The 24,602-nt window shown below is 32.7% G+C and overlaps 1 protein-coding gene across 1 annotated transcript in view; it reads right to left on the bottom strand.

Annotated features, from left to right (window-relative positions):
• Positions 1 to 2,112: 2,112 nt before the first annotated feature.
• The window catches only part of LOC133184021 (suppressor of tumorigenicity 14 protein-like), a 38,564-nt gene continuing 16,074 nt past the window's right edge, over positions 2,113 to 24,602 (bottom strand). The window contains exon 9 of the mRNA XM_061318892.1: positions 2,113 to 2,294. Coding sequence (XP_061174876.1) covers positions 2,124 to 2,294 — 171 coding nt within the window. The 3' untranslated portion in view covers positions 2,113 to 2,123. The remainder of the gene's footprint in view (positions 2,295 to 24,602) is intronic.

Genomic DNA, 24,602 nt, shown 5'->3' with positions numbered 1-24,602 from the left:
TCTAGAAATTTTAAAATCAATGATTAAACCTGCATTTCCGCAATTTGTAACAACTTCTAAATGGAAGCTATGACGTTCAAGTACAAATAACTCTATTTATAATTGTAATTTTATACTATATGAATTATATTGAATAGAACTTGTACTTAATTGTACTTCGACTATACATAATGAGTGAATTTTATTGAATAGAACTCATATTCTGTGCCATGCGTACTTCTGCTGGGACCCCCGATGATATACCTGGCGGGATGATTTGTATGTGTTGTGGTTATGAGTTGTGATTGCAAATCTTTTTATTGATAATTTGTACGGTATTGCACACCTGAAATCTAGGTGAAAAATAGCAGTAATGAGTTGTGATTTCTTTCAATGTAGCGGTTATGTGCTCCTCCTATAAAATATTAGCAAAGTCTCCTCGTGCTTTTATTGTTTTCCATTAACTACATGTATTAGTGTATAAGAAAAAAAGTTACATGGGGTAAAAAAGAAAGAAATTGAAATAGGCATCGGATAATACTTTTATTCCAGTCCAACTGTAAACTGTTAAGAAAACTAGTTTAACATTGTTTGTCCTTCTAAATATTTTCAATCTGATTTAATTTTGAAAGTTTACAGTCTGGAATTTTAAATGAATGAAGAAGAAAGTAAGGTTAATTTTTAGAGAACATCGATGTACTACAGAATTTACGATGTATGTATACACTGAACACAGTAGATTCGTAATTTAACTGAACAATACTACTATAATATAAAAAAAAATCAACCTAGATAAAACTAATATTTATACGAAACATGCCATAAGGAATACCAGGGTATAAAAATCGATTACAGCTCCAAACCAAAAATAGAATAGCCGGGTCATGGCATCGAAGAGCATTACACAATGTTTGGCCATTAAATACACAACTGAATAGACGGCTACTAATTCAAGTGTAAAATATTGACCGAGCCGATTAAAGTTTATGTAGACTTAGGTCAGACGTATTATTTATTATAAAATGTCTGCGTAATGCCCAACAAAAGTAGGTAATTGAGTAGGACGGGAAATGAGCAATACACTTTCCAACCAGTGGCTGGCAACTATTGGTCTTTATCAAAATCAGTAGGATAGTTTATCAATGCTGACCGGATGTCCAGAGAGACAGAGATGCTGCGCATTCATTACCTTATCTGCATGTTGCGCAATTCTGCGTGGCAGAAACTTATTCACGTGTTCGAAGATTATCTTTTAAAAACTTAATTTGCGAGTGTCCGTCTTAATATATCCACAAAGTGAAATTATCATTAATTGGCAAAATTGTATACAATATTTGAAAATTGTCTCATTCTTACATATGCTGCTATTTTCTGTCAAAAACGTGACAAAATGATTCCTATAAAATTGAATAACGATGCCATAATGTATGCGCAAATAAAGAATTTGTTAATTCGTAATTCTTCATATATACATTACATCATTTTCTAATGTTACCGAAAGATATTTTTAACTTCAAAAGATTAAATACTAATGATGTATAGGTGAAAACATGTATAAACATGTGCATTAAGGTCAGAAGACACGTTCCTCAGTGATATATAATTTTTCCTAAGAAATTGTCATTGTACTTGTGCATAATACAAAGTTGATGGTGTTTTCTTAATAGTCCTATTGGAAATCTCTTGACCTGTCAATATATCAATTTTTGGTGTATTTATATTTTAAGACAAAACAGTTTAAAAATAACAAGATAATGATAATTATGATTTTTTTCCCTAAATACTATGGAGAGATATAAAACAGATATTCGAGGAATGTAACAAGCAGGAGAAGGGAAATAACTCTTAGATTCATTAAAAAAAGTCCAGAACAAGAATTCTCTTACACCGCATGGACGCAGCCATAACATTGCCATTATAAAATATTTAAGAATGTTGATTCCGTAATGTTGGTGTAGAAAATGAAATAAAATATATGTACAAATACAAAATTTAGAAAGACAGTATGTTTTAATGGAAACAGAAGTTTTTCACAAGTTGAAATTGAGCAGGAAATTATTTTTCAATATATCTGGAAATTGGTTGTACACTGTATTTTAATTTACAATTAGAAGGGACATAAATATGTAACACATATAGCTGCATTATCTTCCACTTGTTCTAATTATGTACTCAATCCAAGGTCTGTACACAGAAGTTCGTGTATAAACATCCGGGTATCCACTCGTCTCGCACCCCGTGACTCCAAATGACGTCACTCCTGCCAGCATCCATTTCCCATCTTTCATACAAGACAGAGGTCCTCCAGAATCACCCTAAGAGAATATGGAAATTAATACATGGATACATTACTCTACGCATCTCAAAATGTTATCAGTAGTATTGCTCCTCTTTAATGAGCAACGTGATGTCAAAATTAGGCGTAATGACTCGTAATCAGAGGTCTGATATTGTGGCTTGATTCCTGATTAATGTGGCGTGGTTTGATTCTTCAAGATTTATGAGGAGTATTTTTTTTTGTGGTGATACTTAGAAAAAATCTACATATTTATTAAAATCAATGTATTGGAACTTTGTTCTTTGTGGTTGGTCATCAACAAAATTACTTTGTTAAAAATCACTCCGATTCTAAATATAATTTTGATTTCATAGAACCGAACAAGATCAATTTTTGAACCGAGGTATGTTACTGACAGATAAACATTGAATATCCTCTATATATGTTCTAAATGGACAAAATAACAAACTTATAACTCAGTATTAATTAAAAAATTAATATATATATATTTTTAAGAAAATATGCAAAAACAAAATGTAATGTAAATATATGGTGATGCAGAGGAAATTTGGACTGAATTTTAATTTTTCATTTTTGTCACATTTTTTTCTTGCAACATCATTCACAAAGTTAAGATTCTCTGTGTTTTTAAACATCATTTTTCAAATATCATGAGTGTGTAAGCTCATGTATTGTTTCAAATACTTGAATGACATGCAATGAAGAATTTCAGAAATATGAACGAAAACCATTCCAGACAACATATCTTAATGATTTGATCATTGACCTCATATAATTTTGATACAAACAGAATAAGGGCAACAAAAGTAAATAGTAGAAGAAGCTATAAATAATTTATCATTCAGATTTTTATAATATTAGATTAACAAGAGGCCCATGGGCCACATCGCTCACCTGAGTCATCTTAGCTCAGCTCTTCAAATGTTAACCTTTAAAAAAATTTTTTTCATCCTTACTAGCTGACATGAAATGTTATGACCTTATACTCTGGCCTCATCAAAATTTAGACCAAATGTTTCATAAGTGAATTAAATCAACACAATATGGGGATGCTTGAATTTTAATTTCACTGACCAAAAGTGTACTTTATATTTAGAAGTATGAAGGCTTTGGACATGCATATTCAATAATTTCTTTCATGACCTCAAGACTCTTCAAATTTATTCTGCATTATCAAGTACAATCAGTTATTTAGCTCCCTTCAGTCAATAAGAAAAATGCATAATTATGATTGTATTAAAAAACTTTATTCATTTACAAGAAATTTATGCAAGTCTTAAGTGATAATCTGCAGGTAACAATATGCAACTTTTTATGAAAAAAATAAGAGATAAAATGTTAGACAAGCTGGTACAAATTAAATTATGTTGACACATTTGAGACTAGTATATATCACTTTCATATATATACATGTGAAGCAATAAATCAAGAACATGTATTTTGTAATCAGTATAATTAAATCTCGAGTTGAAATTGCAAATGACAATGAATAATAAATAGAAAGTAAACAGCATGGAAAAATTTAAGTAATGCTCACATGAAAATCCAGTCATAATATGCATGTGTGTTAATATGTTAATTGGTCATTTAAAAAAAATATAATCATGCACTCAATATAGATAACCTTTCCCAACGAAAAACGAAAAAGGGAAAGATTCTGTGCAAGTGAATGAAAAAGAAATATGTTCTTCAGGTTTTGCCATATACTTAATATTTTGCTTTTAAATTGATCAACATTAAATGACAATAATGATGTTGATTTTGGCTATATAATTGCAATACCAGAACCTCAGATTCAAAAAATCTCATTGAAAAATTAAGGGAGCTCTTTTTTTTTTCTTTTTTAGTTTTTTTAAAATTCTAAATGTAGTAATATCATGTGCTATCATATTTAAGTGCTTTTCTTGAAAGAGGTAGGTTTACCTCCCTTTACGGGCTGGCCATTGACCCCCTCTTTCCATACTTACCTGTTAATTATACATTTTGTACACAGTAAAGTTGACCTAACAGAAGTCATCATTACTTTCTTGATAATCACAAAAATCTACATGATCATGGTAGGTGGAATTCATCTGAATCAAAAAATCTGAGGTTTTACAATCAAACATCTACTGTGCAATGTAATTATTTAACTTGCAAGGATTGTATGTTATTTGCACAGGTTATTTTCATGAAACACGTTCTAAAAAGAAGTTCATAATACAAATAAGATGTAATTAAAGTATAATTAGTATTTTGTATGTTTTATCATACTTTTCTAGCAAGCAAGTTAGAAAATTGACTGACACATATTCTGATAAAATAAGTAAATGTTCATACTATTTGAGCAAAAGTTACAAGTGTGTCAATGAAGAGATCTGACTCGGTGGTTTCCACGGTCTATATCAGGTGCCACATATTCATTTCAGTGATATATCTATATCTGGCATTTACTGCTAGGGGTGTCAAAATCACATACAGTAGCTTAAAAGAGTCCGAATCACAGTTAATGGCATGGTCTATAGTCTCAATTGCTGTAGTCTATCAAAGAATATCCTTCAATTGCAGAAAGATCCCTAGGTTTCACAATGAAAAGTTCTCAACAGAAAAATTCAGTTTTCAGTATAAAATATAATCCATATGTCATAAAGGGACTTATAAAGCATGACTTCTGATACATCAATACTGTTTGTCAGACACTAACCCTCTAAATGGTAATGCATGTACTCAGAATGGAAAAGATCGATATATCCTATAAAATTAACTACAAAATGAATATACAGGATTACATGTAACAATAATGGAAGTAATGAAAAATCTCAACAAATTTACAAACGATATATTCAAAAGTATACCTTGTTCTATATATATACATGAAAAGAGTTGTTCAGAATTTTACAAATCTTGAGAAATAAGCTGTCTTCAACAGTAGACCAACTGGTAATTGGTGAAAATGTAATTATTGTATGAATATGACCTTATCATTTTAATTTAAACACGCATTAAAAATTCAGTGCAACTTGTAATAGCAAAAAAAAAAAAAAAAAAAAAAAAAAAAAATGAAATTCTTTTTTTTTACAAAGGAAATCCTAAAGGCAAGTAAACATATATACATCAATTGAATATGAATTAAATATGCAAAGGACAGTCAGGTTTAAAATTTAAATGTCTTCATCTCAAGCACAACTGTATAATAATAAAAAGAAAGATAAAGTACAAAATTTATATTTTCAAAGGTTTATTTTACAATAAAAAAAATCATTATTTAATTGTTTTATAAGGAGTCTTACAACTAAAACTGCCTAAATAGGACTAATACCCCAACAAGGCAACTTGGAAAGACACATACTTCTCTGCCATCTTGCTAAAATTATACTGCAAGTTCCAATGGCCTGAATCTTATTGAGATGACTGTAGTTAGCTGAAGGTCATGATAATCTCTACCCTTATATCACCAGATGACTTATACAAACAATCATGCAATGAGATCATGACAGACGTCTTCTTCATGAGCAACCATTAATGCGAAAGATGACCTTGTGTTTAATCCAAATCCAAAATTTTGTCTGTCAGAATTATACACATTTGAACTCTGTGACCTTGATCTTGTCTAAATTATCTATGTTGATGGTCATGACATAATCATAAAAAAAAAATAAAAAAGCTTCAGATATTGACAAACCCAGAGACAGATGGACATGATGATTCCAGTATACCCCTCAAACTTTGTTTGAGGGGTATAAGACTGGGACAAAGGGGATGAGGGAGGGGGCATTCTTACGCATCTCCCTCTGAAATGTTTTAACTTTGGTGCCCCATTGTATTTAATGCATAGTCTTATTAAATGCACAGTACACCATTTTATGATCTGACCAGTATGCTTCAATTACATCTGTTCTACATGGGATTATGTTTGTAAAGATCAAGTCAAGTTTAGAACTAGAGTCATGAGTAGCCTTACACACAATTTGTTTACAATTAAAGCCTTTTTCCATAAATGTTAGAAAGTCTGTATGCCCAGCAAACAAATCAAAATTAAAATCTCCTAAGAATACCAAGTCTTTCTGGTCATCAATCAAGGGTTTTATATGCATCTCCACATGTTGTTTAAAATCCCCAAAAGAGCAAGATGGATATTTGTAAATAACTACAACTTGGACATCTCTACTTTGGTTTAATTGTACATTTCCCATGATGAACTCCATTGAACCACTGTTCAGCTTTGAGATGCAGGTTGTTTTGTAAACATTTTTCACATATATTGCTGTTCCATGATGTGGACGTCTATCCAGATTAGCTGTAGCCTCATGGTTAAATACTGCCGTGTATCCCTGTAGATGATAATTTCCTGCTACATCTGCACTAGTTAATCTTGTCTCTGAGAATCCAACTATGTCTGATGCAACAATATTTGGTTCATTTTGAATTTGTGGGAAGTGTTTATGAAGTGATCTACAATTGTTGAAAGCAATTTTGAAAGAATGCAAATCAACCTGGTATAATGGGACATAACAAAGTTGTAGTGGTACATCTTTATTCATTCTTTCCATTTCCTCTACCACTTGTTCATCCATAGCCAATGCCTGCTCATTGAAGTTTAGGATGTGAAGATGATCTACTGACCGTACCCGACTAAGTGCTACATAGTGAATATGTGGATTTTTCCTTACTTTAGTCTGAGACAAATCAATTACAATTTCATCAACAGTGCAACCCTGGGCTTTATGAACTGTTTTCCCTGCAGCTGGCCGTAATGGAAATTGAATCCTCTGAAAAGTATTGTAATTCAATACAAAAGACCGCTGAACTTCAAAAATTGGTGTCCAGTCCTCAGTAATTCCATCATGAAATAAATGTTTGTATCTCTTGCGAGTAATTTTTCCAATAGCAGAATCAAAAAATTTTACCCAAACAATGCTTGGCCTTGATATGCCTTCCATTCTCCTTTCAATTAATTCTACCTTACATGATGACCCATTTGTTAAACCATCAGATACATCAACATTGACTGAGATATCATATATCATCCCAACAGCAAGAGTCAATTTTTGCATCAAATTAGCAGTTTTGCTAACATCATCTGCTTTAAATAGAGACCTGAGCAGCTTTTCCTTAAGTTCCTTTGAATAATCCTTCAGAACAGTATCCACTGAATTCACTGTCACCTTTTCTCCTTCTAGTTTTTCAATCAACTGATTGTTGTATGCATCTACTTTAGAATTCTGTGTAAAGAGATGAGGAGCATGATGTGGATAATTGTCACTTGTTTCCGTTATCATGCATCTGTGTACTACATTCATATCTTCTGCTGTCATTGCATTGTAGCGAAGACGATTGAGAAGTTGAGCAAACTCAAGATCATCTTTCTGGCGCATTATTTCATCCAACTCAAAAATACAAAAATGCTCCTTCCAAAGATTGTTTGCAAGAGCTTGAGCATCATGATTTAAATCCTGAAAGATCCAACGGTCCATCACAGGTTTAAGTTGAAAAAAATCACCAACAGCTATGATACTAATGCCACCAAATGGTTTCTTGATGCCTGTAAGAAGTTGTAGACGACTATCAATGAGTGCTAATGACCTATTTCCAACCATCGATATCTCATCAATTATGATCAATTTTAGGTTTTGGTACTTTGTACGAAAAGTATTCAATTCATCACAGTGCAAACTTTGTTGACTTTGATTAATTTTTTGATGGAAAGCAGATGCTATAGTTGCCCCTCCAATGTTATATGCTGCCTTGCCAGTATAAGCACAAAGAAGTATTCTTATGTCATCTGGATTCTCACCTTCTATGGAACACAGATATCTATGCAGAGCTTGATAAAGTGCTCTAATCAAAACAGATTTGCCAACACCAGCACCCCCAGATAAAAATGAATAAATAGGTTCCGTCTTTGTTTTGACCCACTGCAAAACATGATTGAAAAATTCTCGCTGCTTTACATTTAGACTTCCTAAAAGTTTCAAGTATTCACTGTCTGGTAATCTAACAGAACTTTCTTCAGTTATTTGTCTTGTAGATGGAATGCCAATGTCAGATCCTATATCATACTGTCTCTGTTCAATAGGCCTTTCAGGATTAAACTGAACAAATTTTTCAGATTCAAGAGATCCCTCGTTTTCATCTTCTGCTTCTCTTTGTTGAACATTTGGTGCCAATTCATCAAAAGCTTCTGAAAAATCCTCAGTTGCCATTTGCAAAGCTGCATCAAGCTGTTCAGTATTAAATTCATATTCTTTGACCTTGTGTGTAAGAAAGGACTTCTTCAGATGAAACGACTTCTCAAATGTGTCAGTTCCTGATATTAGATCAACAGATTCATTTCTCCAAGGCATAAACAACATTAGTTTTTCCCTATAGTAATTTTCTGGATCAGTTTTGATATTAAACCGCACATATCTAATTACCCTAGGTACTTTTCGTCGTCTGATCTTTATGCCATTTCTCAGAGTAACAAGTGTATCACTTTCACTAAAATCACGATCTGTATTGTCTTCATCATCTGACTGATTGTCCTGATCATCATCATTCACTTCATTTTCAGTGAACTCTTTTTCATTATCTTTAGGGAATACAACATCTAGTTGTGATACATAATCAGCTAAACACCAGTTTTCAAGCTGTTTTGGGCGTTTGGCATAGCGCTTAATTACATTGCTACATTCAACATCTGTAGAATTTGGCGTCAACTTTTCCAATTCAGCATCCGTTTTGATGAGAATGACTCGATCATCTGATGGACTTGTGTTGACAAAAACAACATCTCTTGATGCCTTGGTCATTGGCATTTGTAATACTAAATATGCTGCTTCCTGTGCTCCAACTTCTACACTGTTGAGAAAATGGTTTCCAATGTGGCGCACCTGTCTTTTAATGTCAAGATTTCCCTCTCTAGCTTCTTTTGCAGCTCTGTTAAGTAAATCGCTCATCCCTCTTTGAGATTTACTTATATAAGAAACAATATACATTGCACATGCATATGGGTCCAAAATATACTGAATATCAATGTTAGCTTTCCAAGCATCAAGAACTGCTCTGTTGAAGGAGTTTACTCTTATATCACAAGGCTTTCTCTTTAGAAAAACCTTTGGACCTCTAAGTGAACTTCTAATGCATTTAATGTAATCTTCCTCAGATATCTGTAGTACTGTGCTTAGGAGTTCCTTGTAAGACAAATCACATCCATTTTTCATATCATTTAGCTGTTTTTGAATTTCATCATACATTTTCTTGTATTTGTCAACATCACACTCTAGTGGCTCCAAAATCAAAGTCTCTTCAAGAGGAGGAAGGGGAAACCCAAATCGACATACAGTTTTACCTCTCTTTTTGCATGTCTGTGAATGTTTGTGCACTTGTAAGCCTGTCAAATCATCCTCTACATTCTTTTCACACTTAAGGAAATTATCTACATAATTTACTATCTCCTTTTCATTATTTTCATGATATTTTGGAGTATTTTCTATCCAAATGATCATATGAACATGTGGTGATCCTCTTTGCTGAAATTCAATTCTATAAAAGAAATCTTTTACAATGCCAATTGGATGGTGGTCACTCCTCAATACTAAATTCATGAACATACGGAACCTGTGATCAAAGTACCTAGTGCATGTAATAGGATCCTTTTGTACTAGTTTTGACTTTTCAAACCACGTCATGCTGTCAATTTGTTCATCAGTGTATTCTTTTCCATCATTTAACACTCCAAGTGCTCTGATGAGATCATTCCATCTTGTATCAGCTGCAGATAGTGACATAAACCATGTTGGTAAACCTAATTGTCTGATCATAGCAAATACATCTTTTTTTCTAGTCTCAAGATATGCAGGTGAATTTCGCAACTGTCTGAAGACAAAGAAACCTTCATTATGTCTAACAAGTTTACTCACATTTTCAGGATTTTTCACTTCATTTGCTGTCATGGATTTTCCTTTAGTTTTGCATTTCCTAAGTGCCAGGTTGCATTTGTCTGTAACTTGCTTCATTTGTATTTTTTTCAACTTGAAAAACAAATTTGGAACAGATTGGGCAGCACGTCTATCAACACTTCTCATTTTCCATTTAGCTATATCTGCATATGAGATGCGAACTTGTCTTTCATCATCTTTTGTTCTTCCCTTTCCACAAAATATTGTTGGAAATGATAAATATTCTGCAGTCTGATCTTGATATAGACTAAGGGGACGTTGTCCTTCTCCTGGAGCAAAGGTGTATATCTGATTCATGTCTCGAGAAGCGTCATCTAATAGAGTATCACAATTACCATCTCTACCAACTCCATCTACTTCACAGAATTGATCATCATCATCTGTCTCAAGATTATCAATATTTTGATCTCTTCTCCTCTCTGTTTGTACTAATTCTTGAATGATTTCATTTGCTGAAGTTGTAATTTCTTGAAACCAACTATCATCAACATTGATGTTCGCATTCTTATAGAAGTCACTGTTGTTCAAAAGCCAATGTAAAGCCATCAATACTTTTGTTGGTCGTACATTTTCATGATAATCACACTTTTGGTAAGACAACCTTTTCTTTAACTTCACAGGAACTGTAATATTTTCATCCATCTTTCTAGGCAAGCTATTCACTGTAGGTTGAATATCCACGGGAACATTCACAATATTTCCTTTGACAGAATATTGTCCACCTCTTGGCAACTCTCTAATTTGCATGAAGGGTATCCTAAGTGATATTAATCTTTCTTCCAATGGAAACAAATCCAATTCTTTTGGCTTAGGTGGCCATGTCATGCCATTTAGAACAGACAGCTTGGGGATTTTTCCTTCTCTTACTGCTGAATAGCAAGTATTGCAAATCCATTCTGCATTTCCAACAGAAATAATACCAGTAAGATATCTGGTTTTACTTGTGACATCCAAACTTGTGTTTTCCACTTTTAAAACACTTTCTTTGAACCATGTTTGATGACAACATGAGCACACAAAAATTGGACCATGTTTAATCTTTTCATGAAAATTTTGGATGCAATCCTGTAAATGGTTTCCAAACTGTCTTTGTCTATCTCTTTCACTTTCTTTGTTACAATACTCCTCATTTATTCTTTTACCTTGTTTCCTTTGTCGATTGTTCAATCTTTCATATTGTCTATAAGAAAAGTCATTTCTTTTAGCTTGTATTTTTAATCGTTGTTTTTCAAGAACAAAAGGGTTTTCCCTATATTTTTGTTTGGAAATTCTATTTATATTATTCTCTTTTAGTTTTACTTCATTATTCAATCTTTTCAACTTCCTTGCAGACTTATCCTTTATTCTTTCTTTCTCTTTTACTTCTACATTTTGTCTTTTTATTTTTTTTGCAGTTGTTTCTCTTTCATTTTCTTTCTCTTTTACTTCATTATTTTGTCTTTTCAACTTCCTTGCAGCTTTATCCATTTCTTTTTCTTTTCCTCTCACTTCAACATTTTGCCTTTTCAACTTTCTTGCAGTTGTTTCTCTTTCATTTTCTTTCTCTTTAACTTCATTATTTTGTCTTTTCAACTTCCTTGCAGCTTTATCCAGTTCTTTTTCTTTCTCTTTTACTTCATTATTTTGTCTTTTCAACTTCCTTGCAGCTTTATCAAGTTCTTTTTCTTTTTCTCTCACTTCATTATTTTGTCTTTTCAACTTCCTTGCAGCTTTATCAAGTTCTTTTTCTTTTCCTCTCACTTCAACATTTTCCCTTTTCAACGTTCTTGCAGCTTTATCAAGTTCTTTTTCTTTTTCTCTCACTTCATTATTTTGTCTTTTCAACTTTCTTGCAGCTTTATCAGTTCTTTTTCTTTTCCTCTCACTTCAACATTTTGCCTTTTCAACTTTCTTGCAATTGTTTCCCTTTCATTTTCTTTCCCTTTTACTTTTACATTTTGTCTTTTCACTTTTCTTGCAGTTGATTCCCTCTTGTTTTCTTTCTCTTTCAGTTCAACACTTTGTCTTTTCACTCTTTTTGCTTTTGTTTCTCTTTCATTTTCTTTCTTTATTATATTATAATCTTGTCTTTTAATTTGTTTGGCCTTGGCATCTTTGTTTCTTTCATCATGTTTGAATTCTTCATTCTGTCTCTTTTTCTTCATGTATTCTCTCATATATGTTTTCCTGGATTCAATTTGGGATTTTGAATTTATCTCTGCTGTTAGCTTTTCATCCATTCTGTAAAACTTTCTCTGCAATGGATCATTTTCTGGGAAGCTATGATACAAAGTAGAGATTGAGATGGGTAAAATTTCAAACTGCACTTCAAGATCAATATGCATGCTGTTATACATACTGTACATAAAAGATACCAAGTCATCAATACTCCTGTTGAGCACTAGTATAGATTTACCTTCACACGAAGACATGCCATGACCATCATGTGAATGTGAGTCAAAGAAGTAATACTCATTGTTTGACACTTTATATACAGCAGAACAAATGGCTCCTATCATTATCAATAAATATCTTGAAATTTGAAATGCCTCCTTTAAAGCAGAATGCAATGTTTTAACCTGCCTATTTTGTTCTTCAGAAACAACCAATCCCCAAATGGTTTCAAATTTTTGAATAACATGATGATTCTCTCCCAATGATACATTTATTGGCAATTCATCGAAATTCAAAAGTTTGTTGAGAAATTTTCCTCTTTGTTGCAAACTTGTAACAGTCTTTCCATAAACTTGGTCTCCTGATATTAGAGTTCTATCTATGAATTCTGAAGTAAATGAAAATCCCTCATAACACTTAATCAGCATGGTAAGAGCATTGCAAGTACACTGACTACCTCTTGAGAACATTGAAAATCTAATGTCTCCTTGATGGAATGACCCAAATGCTATTTTTCTAGTACATACCTTATTACCTCCGTAATCATTCTGTATTGTCTGATCATCTCCAACATTGCCACTCGTATACTGTGAAGATTCAGAGGTAAAAGTTTTGTTTGCTAAACTTTTTTCAACAATACTATTTTGCAAAATCATTTCAGCAGATTCATGAAGCAAATCTTTTTCGCAAAGTTCATTGAGCAAATCTTTTTCGCAAAGTTCATTGAGCAAATCTTTTTCACAAAGTTCATTCTGCAAATCTTTTTCACAAAGTTCATTGAGCAAATCTGTGTCACAATTTTCTTTTGTTTTCCTGTTTTTTTTTGTAACCTGAGGACAGGCTCCTCAGGGTCAACATTGGTTTTACTGTTTTGAACGAGGCCAGTCTCCTCAGTCATTCTAATGTCAGAGATTGTTTTACTGTTTTTAAAGAGGCCAGTCTCCTCAGTCAAGTCCAGGTCAGACATTGTTTTACTGTTTTTCATGAGGCCAGTCTCCTCAGTCTTGTCAGTCTGTAACTCTTTCTTGGCAGTGCTCTTCTTCCAGTACTTCTTACGAGGCATCTACAAAACAACATTTTGGAGATAAAAAGAAATTTATTTTTATAATACTCCTTTTAAATGGTAACAATTAAAATTATTTGATAATGTTTTATTTAAGATAAAGCAATCACAATGTTTACCAAAAATAAAAATTGGGGGAGGGGGGGGGCTTCACAATTAAAAAAAAAAAAAAAAAGAAATACCAATTCCACTATGAAATATCTGGACAAGCATATTAAAAAAAAATGTTTTGAGAAACATACCCCCCTTCCCAATTTGTGGAAATATCAAAATAGAAATAACTAAATTTCCAATATGGAAAAAAATTGAATATTGAATAGTGAGGGACAAACATTATACCAACTTAAAGATTGATCTCTATCAGACTTCAATATCATTAAAGATAATTATTTCTTACAGGGGTACCAGTGAAAAAAATTCGACGTCCGTTAAACGCAAATGGTTCTCAATAGACTAAGTTGACAATTCCTCCTATATCATTTGACCTTTTATCACAAAATTAACAGGGGTCATCTACTACATAGGGGAAAGCAGTGTACCAAATTTGTCCAAAAATGCCACTAGCGTCACTGTCTAACATTTAATTAGCAATGGAGAGAGAGAGAGAGAATCTAGCTCAAACTCCTTATAAGCACTAATACATCAAAACATAGTGTAATTTTTTTTTTATCTGAAAACTTACTTTTTCTAGATAGGTAACTTCCATCTGTCATTGATATAGAGTGATCAGTCTCTGTATTAAATTTTTTTATATATCAAGCAAAGAGCCAAAATTTTTCTATAATAGTGTGTTTAATTAACAACTGACCCTTTTTGACCCAAAAATTAATAGGGGTCACCCACCTTTACTGGGTGGTTAATCAAATCTCCAATAAAGTTCAGGTAGTTGCTTTCTCTTTAATATTTTTTAACACAATTCAAATATAGTTGAAAAAGGAGAATTAAAAATACATGCTATCCAACATTACTTAACACCCTTCACATTTTTCAGTGCGTTACTTTTCATGGCAGTTAATACAAAGTGTCATTAAAAATCTAAGAATGCCTGCATATCATTTCTGAGCTAATACAGCAAATATGATAACAAAAGTTTTTTTTGTAATATACTCAAATGAAATATTGATCAAAGTTTACCAAGCTTTTCATAGTATTGCTGGACTGAAAAATATCAAAGTGCTGGTTCATTAATTCATCTGGATCATTGTTTCAAGTTGTAAATACTGTGGAAAATAATCATACAGAAGACACAATGACGTATTACACAAGGGCAGAATTATCAATATTTATATTTGTGTATTTATTTATTCAGACATTATCACTATGCTTTTCAAGAATTGAATGAGAAACTGTAAAATACTGGCAAATATTCCCCGTGTGTGCAAAAACTGTTTTCAGCACTAGCCCAGTCGGGCAAGCAATGGCAAAATTTTACCCAAATCACTCTTTACTAGCCAGGTAAGACTCCTTAAAAGTGTGAAATATAAAAGGACAGTTTTGTTTCATTCCTTTATATTTAATCAACAAAGCTCATTACTTAGTTTCAAAAATTAAATTTCTATGAACCCTCTGTTCTGTCATTTTATCATCAAATATTTGATCATGTAATTAAACTGTTTTGTTTTACACATTGATGGAGTCTGATGCACTATAAACATGTCATCACAATATATTCATAGATAACTGAGTTATATCCAACTGCCCACCAATCAAACTCTTATGTGCATTTTAATTCAGAGTGTTTCTTGAAGTCAGTGACAGCCTCTGCCTCAACCTTTAGTTCCCATTCATTAGCCATTTGAACATGGCAACCATAAATGACAAAATATAAACCAGAACTCTCTGATGAGACTGTAGCTCTACTGGTTTTTACTTAACAAAAGTAGAGCAAGTAGGACTTGGACTTAAAACTATGGCAACAGCAATAAATAAAATAATGATCCTTGGTTTGGTCTCTTTCTGAATCAAGTTTAATCGCAATTAAACAGAAACTGTAGAAGTAACATTTTGAAAGAATTTCTCAGAAATTTCTATTTATATTTTATTATTATTATATTATTTTTAGTAATGATGACAACACTTTAACAATATCAAACATAGGTAATCAGAGATTAAAGAGCTCACCTCAACGAATGTTGTCTTTAAGTAAGGCAAAGTCCCACACTAAACTAATAATCTAGGAGTGTGCATCCCTAGATGCAATATTATGCAATTTTGGTCTGATAGGGCTTCCAGTTACTTGGGAATAGACTTATCTAAAAACTTAAAACTAGTCACTCATCCAGAAAATGTTAGTCAAATCCAGCATCCGAAGCAAGTTTGAGATTGTTCGTCCCTTGATGCATCATCCATGCAAGTTTGGTTCAAATAGGCCTTATAGTTACTTGGAAATGAGATCTGCTCCAAAATCTTTAACCTGGTTACTCATCTGGAAAATGTAGGTCAGATCCAGCATCCGAAGCAAGTCCAGTACTGTGCATCCTTAGATATATCATCCATGCAAGTTTAGTCAATATAGGGCTTATAGTTACTTGGAAATGAGATCTACTCCAAAAACTTTAACCAAGTCACTCATCCAGAAAGTGTAGGTCAGATCCAGCATCAGAAGCAAGTTCAGTAGTGTGCATCCTTAGATGTATCATCCATGCAAGTTTGGTCAATATAGGGCTTATAGTTAATTATTTACTTGGAAATGAGACCTGCTCCAAAAATTTTAACCTGCTCCAAGAACTTTAGCCTGCTCCAAAATCATTAACCTGGTCATTCTTTAGCTGAAATTGCAGCATCTGAAACCTTGACTGGTACAATGAAACACACTAGAAGCATCCTCTTGCATCTCCGACTAATATAGGCCATAGAAGTACTTGAAAAGAAAACTGCTCCAAAAACCTTAACCTGGGATGCCGACGGTATTACATAAGCTCCCCCAACTTTGTTGAGGTGAGCTAAAACCCGATACACAGGATTATGAATCTTAGTATAGTCTACTTGTTAACCAAGTTACATTGAAATCAGACTGAAAATGTAGGAGTAGCAGGATTTTGAAAGAATTTCATAGAAATTTCTATTTTTTGTAACTATGACAACCTGTTCATCGAAATCAAAAGCCCATAACAGAATTATGTATCTCGGTGTAGTCAACTTGTGTGCCGAGTTATATTGAAATCAGATGAAAACTGTACGAGGAGTAGCATTTTGAAGGTATTTCACGGAGTTTTCCATGTTTAGTAACCATGGAAACTCCGTTCATCGGAATCAAAAACGGATAAACAGAATTTTATATCTTAATGTAGTCTACTTGTGTACCAAGTTATACTGTAATTGAATTTAAATTGTAGGAAGAGTAGCGTTTTGAAAGAATTTCATTTAAATTTCTATTTTTAGTGACCATCGCAATATCATTCAATCAAAAACTGATATAAAGAAATTATGTATCTTTATAACTTACTTGTGTACAAAGTTATACTGAAATTGAACTAAAACTGTAGGAGTAGCGTTTTAAAAGAATTTCATGAAAATTCCTATATTTAGTAACCATGGCAAGTCCATTCATCAAACCAGAAGCCTCTGATGAGACTGTAGCTCTACTGGTCTGTACATATACATGTAACAAAGAAAAAGTAGCACTTGGATTTGAAACTTTGCAACATGCAGCAATAAATAGAATTATGTATTTCAATATAGTCTACTTGTGTGCCAAGTTCAATTGAAATCAAATAAAAACTGTAGGAGGAGTAGCGTTTTAAAAATTGAGATCAAATAAAAACTGTAGGAGGACTAGAGTTTTAAAAGAAATTCACAGAATTTTCTATTTTTAGTAACCGTGGCAGCACCATTCATCGAAATCAAAAAGCTCTGAATTGTGTATCTTAGTGTAGTCTACTTGACGTGCGCCAAGTTATATTGAAATCAGACCAAAACTGTAGGAGGAGTTTCGTTTTGAAGGAATTTCAAAGAAATTTCTATTTTTAGTAACCATGGCAACATCTTTCATCAAAATCAAAAACTGATGCACTATATTACGTATTTTAATAGAGTCTACTTGTATGCCAAATCATATTGAAATCAGACACAGTCATATTGAAATCAGACCAAAACTGTGGGAGTAGCATTTTAAAGGAATTTCACAGAAATTTCTATTTTTAGTAACCATGGCAACATCGTTCATCGAAATCAAAAACCAATGCACTAAATTATGCATCTTAGTGTAGTCTAATTGTGTGCCAAGTTATATTGAAATCAGACCAAAACTGTAGGACAAGTAGGGTTTTTAAGGAATTTCACAGAAATTTCTATTTTTAGTAACCATGGCAACACCGTTCATCGAAGTCAAAAACCGATGCACTAAATTATGTATCTTAGTGTAGTCTACTTCTGTGCCAAGTTGTACTGAAATCAGACCAAAACTGTAGGAGGAGTAGCGTTTTAAAGGAATTTCACAGAAATTTCTATTTTTAGTAACCGTGGCAGCACCGTTCATCGAAATCAAAAACCGATGCACTAAATTATGAATCTTAGTGAAGTCTACTTGTGTGCCAAGTTATATTGAAATCAGACCAAAACTGTAGGAGGAGTAGCGTTTTAAAGGAATTTCACAGAAATTTCTACTTTTAGTAACCATGGTAACATCGCTCATCCAAATCAAAAACTGATGCACTATATTATGTATCTTAGCGTAGGCTACTTCTGTGCCAAGTTAGAATGAAATCAGACCAAAACTGTAGGAGGAGTAGCATTTTGAAAAAATTGTTTACAGACAGACGGACAGACAGACAGACGGACGGACGCCGGACACTTTCTATCGCATAAGCTCTTCTGGTCCCTGACCAGTAGAGCTAAAAATCAAAAAAGATATATAATATAGACTTATGTATCTTGGTGTTGCCTACTTGTGTACCAAGTTAGATTGAAATCAGATTAAAACTGTAGGAGGAGTAGCGTTTTGAAAGAATTTCAAATAATTTCTATATTTAGAAACCATGGCAACACATTTCCTTGAAATCAAAAATTGATACACGGAATTATGTATCTTAGTGTAGGCTACTTGTGTACCAGTTATACTGAAATCGGACTAAAACTGTAGGAGCAGTTGTGTTTTGACAGATATACGGACAACGGACACCTTACTATCACATAAGCTCTTCTGGTCTCTGACCAGTAGAGCTAATAAACATGGACAGAAAGATAAGAAGTCGAAAACTTCAATAAGAAAATAAATCTTTTTTTTTAACATTTATTTAAGGACATACGCAACGTACCTCACCTACTGGTAATTTTTTCAAGATATTCTTAATTTAAGATTATAGTGCCATCAGATGTTCGTAGACAAAAATCAGCAGGCATTACCAGGGGTTTTGAAAAGATATCAATTGATGAAAATTCTTGTATAATTCAAAGAAAAATATACAAAAATTACTAAACATATATTCTAGATGTTTTGTTTATCCAGACTTATTCTAGAAGAAGTGTACAACAGCATATATAGACATTAAATGTAGCACTCGATTCCTTTAAGTATGGGAACTCTTCAATTCCAGGGAAAAAGACAATAAAGTTCAAACTACGTTGCTTATGTCCTTAAAATACTGAAAAGGTAATAGATAAATATACAACTGAAAATTCAAATAGTCTGATCAGGCTAGTGCCAACCAGCATTCTACTTGCAAGACCAAATTTTTACTTAAGAAATAAGATATCATTTTTAGAGTTTCATTGGGGTATGACATGAAGTCGGTCATGTGATCGAATTCTATAACGCCCCAAGGCGTTATTAGTGTCTGGGCATCAGACTAGTGCTTTTTACAAACCCTGTATTCCATGTTGGTAAACACCTGTGTGTACAGAACATTGGAAGCCTGATCTCAGCAAGTTTAAACTTTCTATAAACATGCATGCAATTGTATTTAAACATTATCTAAAATGCAACTAAAAAAATCACGCAACACTTTTAAGTTTATCCATCTTCTTTATTACTTTGCGAGTTTCGCAAGCATATACCGAACCAACTGTTTTGCAAAAGCATATAAACCTCCCCTTCTTAAAGGTGATATGTTTGCTGTACCACCACACATAAAGTTATGACTGAAATAAAATCTCAAACTCCTTATCTCTACTATTACTTGTCTTGATAAGTCAAGCAAGACAAATATATCACGTTTTCTTTAAGACAAGGTCATGCCATTCATGTGCATTCCTGGGCAGAATTTCTAAATTACATAGCTGTATCTCCACAGATGAACTTTAAAAAATAAAAACTTAACTTGCAACTGGGTACCTATTCCATAATAATTATTTTTACCCCATAGTATACAATAACAGTATCTAACTCTAAAATAAATACAATATCCCCCCTTCCAAAAGCTTTCAAAGCAAATGCAGAGTCAAACTGTTGCATATATATATATATATATATATATATATATATATATATATATATATATATATATATATATATATATATAAACGTTTTACACGCTGTGTACATGTACCACATGTAGAATATTTAATACATGGATTTTGATTGGCTGAAAGTACATCGGAAAATTTATGAAATAAAAAGGAAAATATCTATATTTTTACCAACTGCAATATTTAAATTTTAAACTCATCACTTCCAAATTTTCTTTCTGCAGATTAATACACAGCAATTCGTAGTCTGGAATGTATTCATGCTGATTTTGGAGCTCTTCATATAAAAATCGGAGCTCGAAAATATCTACTTCCTAATCAGATTAGGGTAAACTGATCGAAAGTCGAACATGACCGCGAGTCGAACGCATTTTAAACCTCACCTACACCTTTTGATAAACAATAAATGGTAGGCAACTCTTGATTATCTGTCTTCTTTTTTATCCATTTAATCAATTAGAGTTATCTTTTCTAAGTCGAACTCTTCTGTTAATAGTTCTAGGTGCCGGGAAATTTGAAGGTGATTTCTCCAAATTTTCTGTCGTAAATGAATTATCCATGTTGTTTCAAAGCTCCAAACATTTACCAAATAAGCTAATCAATACTTTAAAAGACAGATTTGTACCAATCAATATTTTTAAAAGCTGTTTTGATATGGTTTTGGATACATAATTCGCAAAATAATTAACCAAAGCTCATTGAATTAATATCGAAAAATGATATGGAGTCGAACACCGAAAATGATCGCAAGTCGATCAGTGTTCGACACTAGAAACAACGATAAAAATACCGCAATTTATACAAGAGAGAATAAAAGCTTTATAAGATTTATAAAAATTATATTATTATAGAAGAAAATGAATCAACTCTTTCAATTCAAAAAACAAAAACAAAAAAGAAACCACACAAGCAAACAAAAACAAACAAACGAACAAACAAACAAACCTGTGCCACCAGTACTTTAATTATTCCATGATTCAGACCACAATTTACTTGATCATTTTAACTGTAAACATCTAGTCGTAATATAGCAAATTCAGATGTAGGCTATCTATTTTGGCAATTACGTCTAAAATCAAGTTTTAAACTTTGTGCAAAAATCCTCATGCTGGGGAAAGGAGTTTTCTTTTCTTTTTATTAACAAATTTGTGAGTTGGATTTTTTTTAATGTAGTGCCCCCTCCCCTCTCTCTGGAAAAAAAAATACCTGGGTCTGCGCCTGCCAATGTTTTCAAAATCGCCCCGTTTTATGTAGCCAAAAAGCTTATCGTTGAAACAGTTGGACCCCCCCCCCCCAACCGCATAGAATTTTCAAGATTGGGTAATTACTTCTTTGTTTTTGCTGGCCCATGGCGCAGTCTTCACAACAATTTTTTTTCAACGCATGCCCGTCGGGCATCTCATCTACTACTTTTACCAAGTTTACATGCCCTACTCAAAATTTAACTTCATGAAATAAAAAAATGCTGTCTTTACAGTGTATGAACCATTGTTTATACAAGAATGGACCAACAACCAAAAATTTCCAAGAGTGAAAAATATTCTTTCGGGTGGTCAAGAACATATACTTTTTATTGCTGTAATGCATTACCGAAAATTTTGAAATGTAGTAGTTTATCATTACGGAAAAACCTGCATGCAGTTTTTAACATACTGAATTTGGATTCCATGTGAAAATCCTACAGTGTAATTACAGTTTGTGTACACAATGTGTACATGTACACAATCTGGCATGATTATCTCGTGCATTTCAACAACAGTAGAAAGAGGACAGGATTAGTTAGTTACGCTTCATTGCATATGACACCTGTGAAACTGATTTCAAAATGTGTATGCACTTCTTTGGTCATATACTTGTCTGTTTTAATGATACTGTTACATTAGGTAATAAAAAATTAATTTCACCTATTTACTTGACTACTGACGGCATATTTATTTGGTACATTAAATACATGTATAAACAGGGCTGTTAAAAAAGGTCAGTGAATCTACAATAAATAATAAATCTACCAAAATGTGGTAATCATTGCTATTTTTGAAGAAATATGAATTTAATAAACGAGTATTAAATAATTGAACATGTTAAAAAAGAGGGGGGGGGGGGGGGTAACGATAACTTCTGACGTAAATGTAATTTCTTTTGATTTTATTTACCGGGTATTTTACTAAACTACTATTCAAATTTTCACACACAAAAAATCAAGAAATGCCAATTAGAAACAAAAAGGGAAAAGGAGTTGTCATGGAATAAAATACCGTACACACTTTAATATCAGAAACGAAAGTATAGATTGCAATCCACTGTGTAAAATATTTTTACATAAAAGTCAGTCTACAATGGAGAAAACATTACACATGCCCAGCGGGCATGTGAATCTTCATTTTTTACATGCTCGCCCGCAATTTTACCGGGTCCCGGGCATCGGACTCCCGGGTTATTGATGGCGGGTGTGACTGGTCAACTTACTTCTCCTAGGCACCTGATCCCACCTCTGGAATTTCCGGGGATTCGTGTTTTATATCCTTTTCACACATTTGTATTGTCTGTAGATTTTCTTGAGATCGATTCCGTTCCCTATCTTCACCTTTTTCAGGTACGTTGTCTTGAATCTTTTTTGCCCCCCCCCCCTTTAAAAAAAAAAAACAAAACAACGATGCTGCAAGTATGTTTGCGCCAGTTCCAGAAAAAAATAAGATTTGTTGAGATCTCAGGAAAATAGGGGCCGTAACAGAGGATTAACATTTGATTAAAGAAAAAGAAAAACGAAAGCTTATAGAGATAATTTGAATGGTTTTAAAAATCCGCATGAAAAATTTTAAAAATTTCTGAAGAAAAAAATATTCAACATCAAATTTTTATGCAATTTTGTAAATCGTTTTATGTCTTCTGATTTCAAAATATGTCAAATTGAATTTGTTTCATGGCAAGATTGTTTAGATTGAAACTATTTTGCGTTGAATAAAGTAATCGAACTTTAAGGAAATTAGTCCCATCATAGAAAGTTGTGAAACTTCAAACAATAAATTGAGTCCTGACCACATAAATTCGCCTGAAACGAATAATTTAAGCATTCCAAATGTTACCTTAGAAAAGACTTCTAGGTGTAAAAAATGAAGATTACAAACAGTGATCGATGTCAAAAAAAAAAAAAGAAGCAAAACGTTTAATTTTTTTTTCTTTTTTGTCATAACTTCAAATTGGGCTTCAAACATGTTCAACGGAGGATGAAAAAAAGAGAGACAAAGCATATAAAACTGGAAAAAAAAACTGAATACAGAGAGAAATAAGATAAAATCAACAGAAAAGGTGGAGAATCAATGAAAAATTTTGCAAATTGATAATGTTGACTGAATTCTACATTACATGTATTACTTTCCTCCTTCAATTTAAAATTATTTCCAGTATTACCAACAACGTTTCACAATCTTCCTTGATATTAAGATAAATTTAATGAAAATCATGTCAAAATGTTTGGTATGAATCAAAATCTATCTATAAAAGAAAAAGACGAGATTAAAAAAATCTTTTCAGAAGTTTGTCTATTTAATATGTTAATGTCATGAAAAGCAGTTCCTATTAACAATTATGTAATTCATGCGACTCGGAATAAATGACGTTCGACTTCATATCTAGCCGTTCGACTTGTGGTCGAATGTGTTCGACTTATGATCTATTTGGTATCTCGGGCTTTTTCCTTTAATAACAATTGTTTCATTCAGTTGCCACAGTAAACAACACGCTAAAATGACGCTTTAGGCACACATTTCGATACATCTCTAGGTTTATGAGACGCATAATGTACCCTGTTGTCAACACTGTCGGTGAATATAGATAAGCGTTCGACTTGCGATCAGTTTACCCTATCTCGTAAAAGAATAAATACAAGAATATAAGAACAGACGGTGCATTTTTCTTTCATACACGAACGGATAACTGTCATAACATTACCTTGGAAAAAACAATACTATTTCAACTCTATCAAACCCAAATTACGCAGACAGATATAATCCTTCGTTTTTCTTCCAATATGGCGTAAAACAAAGAACCTCGTTTTGATATTCGAAATATCGAACCCGATCCAAATATTAATATTCTTCATATATTGTAATATACAATGTATTTGTGACTACAGATTAATTTATCGTTTTTTTTTTTCAAAAACATTAAATAAAAAGACATCAATTAATGTCATATTTACATACTTTAAGCTTCTTTTGTGACCAAAAGTTAAAAATATTCCTATGTAAAACTTTGATTCATTTAATTATTTTTCACTACTGAGGCCCAGCCCTCACCCTGGGGGCCATAAATTGCACAAATTTGAATCTACACTAGCTGAGGATGCTTCCACATTAGTATAACTCATAATGACCCTATTGTTCAGCAGAAGAAGTAATTTAAAGTTTTCCCCTAAATATATGTTCTATGTATAACTTCGACCCCCAATGTGGCCCCACCCTGCCCCCAGGGGTCATGATTTGAACAAATTTCAATCTATACTATCTGATGATGCTTCCATATCAATATGACTAATCACAGCTTTGCTGCTCTTGAGAAGAAGATT

This window comes from Saccostrea echinata, unplaced genomic scaffold, assembly GCF_033153115.1.
Source record: "Saccostrea echinata isolate AGI-Se365-2 ecotype Australia unplaced genomic scaffold, CSIRO_AGI_Sech_v1 ptg000009l, whole genome shotgun sequence".
Lineage (NCBI taxonomy): Eukaryota > Metazoa > Mollusca > Bivalvia > Ostreida > Ostreidae > Saccostrea > Saccostrea echinata.
Note: the sequence above shows the minus strand (reverse complement) of the source record. Positions and strands in the feature narration are given on the sequence as shown.